General features: G+C 51.1%; 1 protein-coding gene across 1 annotated transcript in view; it reads left to right on the forward strand.

Annotated features, from left to right (window-relative positions):
• The window catches only part of LOC104388677 (phosphofurin acidic cluster sorting protein 1-like), a 21,547-nt gene that overhangs the window by 7,550 nt on the left and 2,436 nt on the right, over positions 1–11,561 (forward strand). Inside the window, 12 exon segments of the mRNA XM_009997564.1 lie at positions 3,306–3,386; positions 4,176–4,235; positions 4,884–5,035; positions 8,913–9,006; positions 9,314–9,385; positions 9,692–9,822; positions 9,946–10,078; positions 10,195–10,299; positions 10,818–10,924; positions 11,220–11,374; positions 11,473–11,558; positions 11,560–11,561. The exon segment at positions 11,560–11,561 is cut by the window's right edge and continues 44 nt beyond it. Coding sequence (XP_009995866.1) covers positions 3,306–3,386; positions 4,176–4,235; positions 4,884–5,035; positions 8,913–9,006; positions 9,314–9,385; positions 9,692–9,822; positions 9,946–10,078; positions 10,195–10,299; positions 10,818–10,924; positions 11,220–11,374; positions 11,473–11,558; positions 11,560–11,561 — 1,178 coding nt within the window.

The raw sequence follows: 11,561 nt of genomic DNA on the forward strand, positions 1-11,561 counted from the left end.
GATCTTGCCAGGCACAGAGGTGAGACTGACTGGCCTGTAGTTCCCTGGGTCTTCCTTTTTGCCCTTTTTAAAAACAGTGGCTATGTTCCCCTTTTTCCAATCAGTAGGAACCTCACCAGACTGCCATGACTTCTCAAATGTGATGGGCAGAGGCTTAGAAGTTGCATCTGCCAACTCCTTCAGGACCTGTGGATGGGCCCTGTCAGGTCCTACAGACTTGTACACCTTCAGGTTCTTTAGATGGTCACCAACCTGCTCTTCTCCTACAGTGGGGGTTGCTTTGTTCTCCCATTCCCTGCTTTCACTTGCTGTGGCCTTTGTGATGAGGCTGGAGCACTTGCCAGAGAAGAGTGAAGCAAAGAAGTAATTGAGAACTTCAGCCTTCTCAGTATCCTGTGTAGCTAGGTCTCCTGTTTCCTTCAGAAGAGGGCCTACATTTTCCTTGGTCGTCCTTTCTTCCCTAACATACCTACAGAAGCTTTTCTTCGTCTTCTTTGCACCCTGGCAAGATTTAATTCCATCTGGGATTTGGCTCTCCTAACCTGATCCCTAGTTGCTGGGACAACCTCTCTGTAATCCCCCCAGGGTACCTGTCTTTGCTTCCACGCCCTGTATCCTTCCTTCTTAAGTCTGAACTTTTCTGGGAGCTGCTTGCTCATCCACACTGGCCTCCTTGAGTTTCTACCTGACTTTCTCTTAGTTGGGATGCATCACTCTTGGGCCTGGGGAAGGTGATCCTTAAATACCAGCCAGCTTTCCTGGGCCTCTCTACCTTCCAGGATATTATCCCAAGACACTCTCTCAAGGAGATCCCTGTAGAGGTGGAAATCTGCCCTCCTGAAGTCAAGGGTAGTAAGCTTACTGTGAGCCCTCCTTGCTGCCCTAAGGGTCTTGAACTCCAACATTTCATGGTCACTACCACCAAGGCTGCCCTTGAGCTCAGCATCCCTCCCTTGTAATCCCTGAGCATCATCTCCCTTGTAAACATTTATCATAGTTGCAAAGGGCAGAGAGCCACAATATCTGACAGCCAGAAGAACTGTAGGCTGCTTTCAAGTCCATGGTGGGACAAAGGACTTTGGGAGAGCCATAGGTCTCACCTGTGTGTCTTTGAAGCTGTCTGCTCTGCAGCATATAACCTCTGCTGAGTCCCTCCACCTTGCACCATGATTTTCTCCTATCTCCCTGTAGTATCAGGCCAGAGGCTGCCCTGTCTCAGCAAAAGAACGGAGCTTTTAGGAAGAAGTACAGTCTGGGACTGAAGATGTTCAGAGGTGGCAGACCCATCCCAGCCCTGTGATGAGCTGCACAACTGCTGTTTGCAGTCCTCTTGTTTTGGTGCCTACACTCGAGGCCAAAACCTTATGGTAGTGTGTTGATCAAGCACAGACACCAACCTCTGTTCAAGGTCCTCCACATTACTTGTCTCATTGTGCTGTGTTAATACATCAGGGCCCTATGTCCCTGCCAGCTGTGTGCATTGTTGAGGCTGATTGCTGGAAGGACACTTCTTGTGAGATCAGGTATCGTGGCCTCTGAGCTAACTCCAGTAAGGGAAGAGCAGAACAATGTTTGAGTCATGGGGAGGCTGGTGAGTGCAGAGATAAGAGTTTTAGGTTGTAACAAGGACTATTACTGAAAGTCCAGTCTTCAAAAAAGGCAAGAAGGAAGATCCAGGAAATTACAGACCAGTCAGCCTCACCTCAATTCCTGGAAAAATGGTGCGGCTCATTTTGGAGGTCATCTCTAAGCACATGGAAGAAAATAAGGTTATCAGGAGTAGTCAGCATGGATTTACCGAGATGAAATCATGCTTGACTAATCTGATGTCCTTCTGTGATGTTGTGACTGAATGGATACATGCAGGAAGACCAGTGGATGTGTCTGCCTTGACCTTAGCAAGGGTTTTGGCAGTCTCCCATAATGTCCTTACGAGAAAGCTCAGAATATGTGGGATAAAAGAATGGACAGTGAGAAATGGCTACACAATAGAGCCCAAAGAGTGGTGGTTAATGGTGCAGAGTCCAGCTGGAGACCTGTAACTAGAGGAGTCCCTCAGGGATCAGTGCTGGATCCAGTCCTGTTCAACATCTTTATCAGTGACCTTGATGACAGGACACTGTCTTCTCAGCAAGTTTGCTGATGACACAAAGCTGGGAGGATTGGCTGATCCACCTGAAGGCTGTGCAGCCATTCAGTGAGATTTGGACAGGCTGGAGAGCTGGGCAAAGAGGAACTTAATGAGGTTCAACAAGAGCAAGTGCAGAGTCCTGCACCTGGGAGGGAACAACAAAATGCAGCAGTACAGGCTAGGAGGTGATCTGCTAGAGAGCAGCTCCATGGAGAAGGACCTTGGAGTCCTGGTAGACAACAAGTCATCCATGGGACAACAATGTGCCCTTGTGGCCAAGAAGGTCAATGCTATCATGGGAGTAGTGTCTCCAGCAGATAGAGGGAGGTTCTGCTTCCCCTCTACTTGGCTCTGGTGAGACCTCACTTGGAGTGTTGTGTCCAGTTCTGGGCTCCCCAGGTCAGGAGGGACAGGGATCTACTTGAGAGTGTCAGACAGAGGGCTATGAGGATGACTAAGGGACTGGAACACCTGCCTTACAAGGAAAGGCTGAGAGACCTGGGGCTTTTCAGTCTAGAGAGGAGAAGACTGATGGGAGATTATTTAATGTCTATAAATACATGAGGGCTGGGCATCAAGAAGGCAGGGACAACCTCTTTTCATTTGTGCCCTGTGATAGGATGAGGGACAATGGATTCAAACTCGAGCACAGGAAGTTCCACCCCAACATGAGGAAGAACTTCTTTACTGTGAGGGTTACAGAGCACTGGAACAGGCTGCCCAGAGAGGTTGTGGAGTCTCCTTCTCTGGAGACTTTCAAGACCTGTCTGGATGTGTTTCTGAGTGATCTGCCCTAGTTGTGTCTGGGTTTTTTTTGGTCCTTCTCCAGCAGGGGGGTTAGACTCGATGATCTTCAGATGTCCCTTCCAACCCCTAATATTCTGTGATTTTGTGATCCTGTGAAAGCTGCTGTCTCCCAGTCTTGCTGGTGTACGTGCCCCTGGAGGAGCCTGGGGGCAAAGGCTCTGAGAAAGAAGGTCTTTCAGGGGACGGTGATAGGAGAGAGAAGGAGCATCATGGAGAGAGATGGGAGAAGTGAAAAGCAAGACACTGGGAGCAGAGTGGACCAAAGCTTCTCAAAGTGGGGGGCAAGCATGGGGCAGGGGAATTTATAGCAGATGCTGCACCCTGCACTCTTGAGTTGCTCTGACATGCTGTGACCTTTTGCCTGCAGGATCTGTTTGATGAAGAGGATGACTTGAGGAAAACCAAGAAAGCTAGAAGGAAAATGATCCGAACCACATCAATGGCCAGAGTAACATCATCATTTGCAACATGATCAAAGGGATGAAAGGGATAAACTTCCTGCAGGGAGTGAGGGGACACTGAGTGGGGTGCTGGCAGTGGTGCAGAGCAGGGGAAAGAGACCATGGCTCTGAGAAGAAGCAGCAAACCTCTTGCCATGAATGAGTTAGCTTGATGCTCAGAGCTGTACCCCAGCTCATGGTCTGCACTGCGTTTAGCCTGGCTTCATGTCGGTGATCTGTGTGCAACACAGTTTTGACCTGCTGCTGTGACATGGTCACTTTCCCTCCCTCAGGAACAGAAGGTCGGTGCAGGGAAGGGTAAAACATTAGCAAGCTCCTTTCCTTGTCAGGAGAAGGGAGGAGCTGCCCTGCCAGCCCTATGCTCTTCAAGCATCCCCTCGTCCCCATCTGATTCAGCCCCACAGGTCCCTGAGTACACTCTTCCTGAGCTTGTTCCCTCCCCATCTTATCTTGCTTGCATTCTTCAATCAGATGGTTTGGAGGGGAAGGAGATTTAAAATTAAGAGAAAGTGCTATTCCAGCCTGTAGCAGAGAGAGTCTGAGTCTTTGCACCCTCTCTCATGCCCAGACACAGTGGCTTCTTGAGGAGTCCAGTTTTCATCCAAATTCTACAGCAAATTTAAGGAGCCAAAGCAATCATAGCTGACCCTGGGCCCATGGATCCAGAAAGGAGCTGATGGCATGTTTAAGAGGACAGCCATGGCCTATACTTTAATCATCTTGGAATGTGGTTTGATGGTTTTGCTGATCGTTTTTCTTTCCTTGTTTTGTTTTAGCAACCAAACTTCAAGCAGAAATTTGTGGCTTTGCTGAAGAGGTTTAAAGTGACAGAGGAGGTAAGAAGCAGTAAGACTGTCCACCTGGCAATGTCTCCTGCAGATTTGTAGGTGTCCAGAGTGCTGGTTTCCACTCACTGGAAGCACAAGACATGAGCTGCAGGTGCTCAAGAATAGTACCAAGGGAAGTGTGAGACGTGGCATAGACTGAGCTTTGGCTTTTCCAAAGCCTTCTGCTTCAAGAAGGCAGCTTGAAGCCTCATGCTCAAATCCAAAAACACCTTCCTGTTGGGAAAAGAGGCTTGGGGAAGAAGGGTGCTGCCATACACTGGCTCTGCCCCAGAAACTGGCATTGCAGGGGCAATCCTGTTCACGACTGAGAGCAGGCTAGCATCAGCCTGGGAGGTAGGTGGCCTTGGCTGAGGGCCTGCACTGAGCGTGCAGTGCAGCCAGTGGAGGTCTTCCCAGGTGTCTTTAACTCTCACTAAGTCTGATGACTGTCTGAGACTCCTTTAGATGTCATGCTTATGGCACCCTCCTTTGGCCAAATGGTAGTGTCACCTCCTTCTTCCCCAGTCTGGATTTGGCTCCCTGAGGTGGGAACAGTGCCGTAGTGTGCCTTGTGGCTGAGAGGGAACTTGTATGTGCCTGGCCTAGGATGCAGGTGACTCCATATCTCTTCATTGCCCTCCGGGCTTGGTCCCACAGGTCCTGGACTCTGACCCTGTAGACCAGACCCAGGAGGTAGAGGAAGACCTGGGCTTGCTCTATGACAGCCTGGAAGAGTGCAACAACAGTGACAGCGGCCCGGAGATTGAGGACAACGAGAGTGTGCACAGCACACCCAAACCCACTCTGAGGTAAGGGTTGCAAGGAGTCACAGGCTGACAGCACAGTCTGTGGGACCTGGAGAAATGTCCTCTGACATTTCTCTGTTGCTTGGGCTAATACAGGCATTGTCTTGTCTCCACTGCCATTGCCATCTTCTGTTGGCATCACTGCATATCCTCACTTGCATATCCTGTTTAATAAACCTGCCCATTAAAACTTGATTTCTTTCCATTTAGTCTCATTTAATTTCATGCCAGTCCAGCATCTGACACTTACTGATCTGCTGGAAGAGCATCTACTTGATCAAAGCCCCTTCTGTTGCCAGCTCTCATATCTCTCTGCAGACAGTCCTGGCCTTTTCAGGGCTCTCCACACTGAAGCTTGTCTGTCTGTTGAGCACTTTGTGACTGCTTGGGCCAGTCCCTGTGAGGTCTGCATGCTGCATTCCCATTCTTTGTGGAGACATGTGACTAGCAATCATCAACCATGTTCCTCACCCCATTCCCCTGCACCCAGTGGCTTGACTTGCTCTGCCAAGCACTGCTGACTTGGCACAGAGGTCTCTAGTGGACCATGCAGTGAAACCAGGCTTTTCTTCCATGTGATCTCTGTTCACCTGGCCTCTCTGCTTATGGCTGTTCTGTTTACATACTGTCCTTTTGTGAGAAGGTTGCCTTTTATTGTCTGTCTACTTGGCTGCCTCACAGTGTGCTGGGTCTCTTCTAGCCAAGCCAAACTTCCTTGTCCTTTTTGTTTCTGTAGTTCAGTATTTAATTATTGTTTGGATCAGTTGAAATCCCTCCTGAAGGTACTTAGCAGGGGTAGCAGGCTTCGTCTGCCACAGGTAAACTGTTTGAATTAAAATCTGCCAGATTCAGGAACCCATGGGGCACTGGGGAACAAACAGGAACATGGCAGAAGTGGTGTTTCCCACAAACCCACAAGTCACTGTGAAGGAGACAGCAGGTGCCTGGGCAAGGGTGAGCTGCTTCAGTGGTCTGCTTGGATTCCAAAAAGAGTTTCACATAGTCTGTGATCAAAAGCTTTAAAGAAACAAAGGTGCTGTGGGACAAAAAGGGAGGTCTTTTTGTGATCACACCAAGGTTTATGTGTGCAAACTGTGTAAAATTACGTAAATGGTAAGAAAAGTCTGTTGAGAGAATTTAAGTATAAAACCCCATCCTCGTTCTGCAAGTACCTACTTGCAAACATCTGGTCATCCTAGCATCCTAGGGAGTATCCTAGAGTAAGTTTGGTTTGTGCTTGTACATGCCTTTACAGTCTTCCTTGTGTGCTTGCTACTGTCTGTGGTAGGACAGCCTGCTGGGCCCTGGCCTGTTTTTCAGCCTGTTCACAAAGTGACCCTAGCTTGATTTGCTCTTGGGTGTCTCAGTTTCTGGCAGTGCTGCCTGTATATCCCCTTAAATTCACATGACTAGGTCTGTGCTTTCTCTAAGGAGATGTGGGAGCCAGTTGCTGAGATCTTTAGTGTAGGCTGTACTGCCAAGGCCCTGCTCTCATCTGGTGATAACCTTCCAACCCAGCCTGTAAATTCGAGATGTCATCTTCACGCTGGATTTATTTATTGTCATAGACAGCCTTGCTAGACACTGTGAAGGCTTCTGTGGCATTAAGGTCCCTAAGGGTGAGCAGATAGCCATCCTTTTGGTCAGTCAGAGAGGCCATGCAGCTGTAGACTGCTGCTGCACTGGAGCTAGAACTGAGGCTGTAGGTAAGACCTCAACAGTCAGAGCCTTTGGTTGAAGATCACAGGTGAAGGAGCGGATGTTTCTATTGATGATTGGGAAAGTGGATGGGGAAGAGGAGACTAATTCCTTGAAAACAGAAGGAGGCTGTGCAGAAGGAATTTACCTAAATCTCAGCCTTCTGAGACTCAGACTCAATCATGCCTATAGGAGAGACTTCAAACTGTGGAACAGAGAAAGTTGAGAACTGCAGAAGAGTTCTGTGTGACACATCCTCTAGGGATGAAAGCTTCTGAATTGCAAGTGAGGGAGGGCAGAAATTGACACAACTTCCATGGAGAAGGGGGAGACAGCCCCATTTAAAGGGGGTGTTGAAAGCCAGACCAAGTGTATACAATCTGAACACATCCAATGTCTAAGAAAAAGGAAGGAATGAAGATAAGTTTTTGGAGGTACTGGTGGCACCAGGGGTATGTCACATTCTAGTGGGATTTCTGGGGCTGTACAGAGGAGTGTGGAAGAGATGTTGATTTGGGGGTGAATTATTAGAAAACTTATGTTGACGTAGTCTGGGTAGATGGATTGAAATTTCTGGCTGAAAAAAGGCAAATGTAAAGTAATGACAGTACAGGGTGGTGACAATGAATGTCTGAGATCCTGTAGCAGAGATTGGAGGGGTGGAGGGAGCAGAAATCTGTTAATAACAGGAGACATAACTTATCCCTGTGTAACCTGGCAAAAATGTCCCACCTGTAGCTTTGGCAAATGAATATGTCATGAAGCAGCTGGTCACAGAGCCAGTGAGAAGAAAATTGAGCCTTGACTTTTCCACACTGCTGCTGAAGAGCTGCCTGGTGGTGGGGACAATCATTTACTGAGATTAAATGTCCTTGTAGAAGCAGTTATAGCAAATAACCTGGCAAACACTGTGGCTGGCAGCACAGCATGCTGTATACAAATGAGGAAATGTGTTAAAAGGAAAGTAAAAGAAACAGCCAGGATGTTCAGAGGTTTGGCAGTATCCTGTAGAAAGCTGCAGATATATCCAGAGGAGGACGATAGAAAACAATGGAAACCCTGGCAGCATCCTAACAGAAGAACTACTCTATATCCTGCACCTCTGTGGGCATCCCTGGAAACCTGCAACCTGGTATCGCCATCTGCACACCAGGCAAAGCTTTTCCAGGAGCTAACGAGCAAGGGCATAGATACAGCATAGATGGAAGCTGGCTTCTATCTCCTGGTTCCAGAGAAAGCTGGCAGTGAGATCTAGTGATACAGCCTGCTTGTTTCCTAAAGGCTGGACTTGGAGCAGCCCACAGGATGTGGAGGGGAAATTGATGGAAAAGGGAGAAACAAAGGTGGGAGCTCACACTGCAGTGGCAGACTGCCCTGCTGCCCCAAGGGAGTTCTTGTGTTGACCGTTGTGTCTTGGGAACAGGAACTTGGAGTTGCACTGTAAAGCTCAACTGAGACATCAGCTCAGAGACCTAAAAAAGGGCAAATGTGAGTGATGTGAGTGCTAGGGCACAAAACAGGACATTGTTGTGCTGCTATCCTAGCTGTGATATTGTTCTGCATACAATACTGGTCTTCAGAGCCTCTAGAAAGGGAGAAGCAGAAAGTGAAGCTGGAAGCTGCAGCTGAAAGTGTGCAGCAGCAGTCAGAGGCAAGAAGTGCCCTCCCTGAAACAGGAGGAGTAAAAAGGGAATCTGTAGAAGCTGTGGCAGGGCAGAGGCTTATTGGAATTGTGATGCTGACAGAGACCATATACCAGTGAGATGGGGCAAGATGGTGGTTCCTTGTCCTGTGCTGCAGCAGTAGAGGATGATGTGAGAGGGAAATTGCTGCTGGCTGTGAGACAGGGACCCTGGGCTCCAACTTGCCAGGGTCACAGGTTTAGCCTCGCTGGTCTGGGGTGGCCCTGTCCTATCCCTTCACCCAGCATTGTTGCTGCAGACCATGTTGTGGGGGGCTAGAGGTCTACTGGCAGGTCTGCTCCTATGCTGTGAGTTGCCCAGACACTTGGGTGTCTGGCTGCATGTCCCACTAGTGGTCGACCCCTCCACAGAACTCTGTGCTTGAGACAGGCTGGCGGGGGTGTGCTGGAATCATGGTGACGTTGTTCCTTTCTTATTCCTGCCTTTTTCTCTCCCATCTGTCTGTCTGTCCGTCCGTTCGTCTGTCTGTTTCTCTGCAGGCGTTTCTTTGAGGGAGTCTCTCATTCTGGTTCCCAGACTGAGATCGGCAGTCTGCACAGCCAGAAAGGGCAGGATCAAGAGTCGGGCAGCCCTGTGAGTTACACCACCACCACCACCTCTTGCCCCCTTCCCTCCCCAGCAAGCCCAGCATCCCCACAGTGCCTGCAGTTCCCTCTGAGAACACAGCACCTGCCTAGGGGCTGCGCCTTCCCTTCTTTCCTCTTCTTTTTCCCAGCACAGGCAGACAAGTAGTGATGGTGGGCATCCTCTGGGGCTGGTCCCAGGAGGACACGGGGCTCCCCTGGGGGAGTGTGTGTTCTGTGAGGCCAGGCATAGGTCACTGGCAGCCACCCTGCTCAGGATGCTCAGTGCTGCTCTGACCTCAATCCCTGTCTCCCAGGCCAAGGCAGAAAAGCGGAAGCCAGGAGCATTGCAACCACAGGAAGAGCCAGGAGCGGAGGTCCCTGCAGTGGTGAGTCCAGGCTATGGGATGTGGAGTGGGGCTGGAGCTTCCTTTGCCCTCAAGTTGTTTTCTGGGGTACCAGGGGTGCTCACCAGCCTGGGAGCAGGGCTAGGGGGACAAGTAGGTTGAGCTGGAGAGTGGTAAGAGTGAGAGGAGGGTTAGGGTCTGTAGAAGATGCAGCCCAGCCTCCTTGAGGCCCTGCAGCCTTGGCTCTCCAGCAGGGCCACGAAACCTGTCCTGGATGGGGGCACCCACGGGTGCAGGAAGCAGGGCAGGGAGAGTGGTGTGTGCAAAGTGACTGTGTGTGGCCCTCAGGAGCTGGCTACGGAGGAGCCGTGTTCACGGCTGACCCCTGCAGATGCTGCTACAAGGGAGGGCAGTGTGGACAGGCTGGCCCAGCTGGGCCCCACGACCAAAACTGAGCTCCCCAGTGCTGTGTCCCCCAGGTAAGGTGACTCCATGCCTCATGCCAGGGCTGAGAGGGCTCATGTTGGCTCCCCAGAGAGAGTGGGAGTTGGTGGAGATGGGATTTCCTCAACAGTGTTGCCTCTCCTGCTTCTGACTCACAGCAAAGCAGAGAGCAAGCAGATGTGGCGTCCCCGCAGCACTTCTGTGAAGGACCGGCAGAGCTCAAAGGGACAGGGGGGCCGTGCCAGCAGCCTGGACAGTGAGAGCTCTCCAGACTCATGGCACAACACTCAGGTGAGGCCTTGGAAGCCATCTCACCTGGAGGCTTCTCACTCTGCCAGGCCTTCAGCCATGGGCAGAGTGGCCAAGGCAGCCAGCTGGGGTTAACTTTTGTGGTGATGCTGCCATAGGTGCCCCGGAAGTCTATGTATGATCAGCTGAACCAGATCCTGATCTCAGATGAGCAGCTCCCTGAGAGCATTGTGCTGGTGAACGTCGCTGAGTGGCAGGGGCAGGTGAGTAGGTGTGATGGGAGCTGGATACATTGAGAGAGTGGGAAGCAGCATCCCAGGGGATTCTCCCAACCATGCCAAGGGTGTCCTAGGGAAACTGGCACCAGCTATGCCCTCTTCTTCTCCAATATGGCCCTTCCTTGGGGGAGACAGTGTGTTTGCACAGGGCTGAGCTACATGCACAAGAGTCCAGTGTGTCTCCTTTGTCATGTGCCACACATCAGCACTTCTGAATCCTCAAAGTGTGCTGCCCTGAGCAGTCCCAGAAAGGCTCATTAACAGACTGTGCCTTGTACCCTCCCTACTTGGTCCTGCCTCCCAGTGACCAGATTGCTCAGAACTTTATTGGATGCCCTGGCAGAGCTGCCCGACTTTCTCTGCTGGCACCAGGCCCAAGAGAGCAGCAGGGGGCCCAAGCTCTTCCCTGGGGCACACAGAGGCCTGGGTAGATGTGGGCAGGTGCTGGCCAGCACAGCCACAGCCCCCGAGGGTGACTTAACCTGAGCTCTCTGCATTGGCAGTACGTGAGTGAGCAGCTCCAGGCGCACAAGCAGTTGGTCGTATCCACCTGCTCCGTGGCGGACATCCAGGCAGCCTTCAACACCACTGTCTCTCGCATCCAGCGATAGTGAGTACAGCTCGGGTTCAGCCAGGAGGCTCCCTGTGAGTGCAGAGAAGGGCTGGAAGGGCTTGTTAGGATCCTTTGGGATTGTGGATACAACTATAGGAGCAGGTGTAGGCTCTGGGGAAAGCAGGGGATCCCAGTGCTGGTTGTACCCACAGCAGCGCTCAGCACGCTGGCAGTTGTCAGCCATGGGTATCTGATGCTGGGTTGGCTGGCCTGGCAGGGCACATCCCCTGCTGCCTGACTCACCTCCTGAGCCATGTGTCCCTCACGGTCTCCTTTTTTCTCCCTTTGGCAGCTGTAACTGTAACTCCCACATGCCTCCGCCAGTGAAGGTGGTGGTGGCAGGGGACCAGAGCTACTTGAGTGTTGTCCTCCGGTTCTTTGTGGAGCAGCTGGCCAGCAAGACACCTGACTGGCTCAACTACCTGCGTTTCCTTCTTGTGCCACTGGGTGAGAACCACCATGAGTTCAGCCCCATGAGTTGCCCTATCCCACCACCCTGGGCTCCCCTGCCTGGCTGGACTCAATGTTGCCCTTCTCACCCACAGGCTCTCACCCTCTTGCCAAGTACCTGGCCTCAGTGGATAACAAATACAGCACTCTCTTCCTGGACACAGCATGGAAAGAGCTGTTCAGC

The sequence above is a fragment of the Chaetura pelagica genome, unplaced genomic scaffold (genome assembly GCF_000747805.2).
Source record: "Chaetura pelagica isolate M959 unplaced genomic scaffold, ChaPel_1.0 scaffold505, whole genome shotgun sequence".
In the NCBI taxonomy this organism is placed as follows: domain Eukaryota; kingdom Metazoa; phylum Chordata; class Aves; order Apodiformes; family Apodidae; genus Chaetura; species Chaetura pelagica.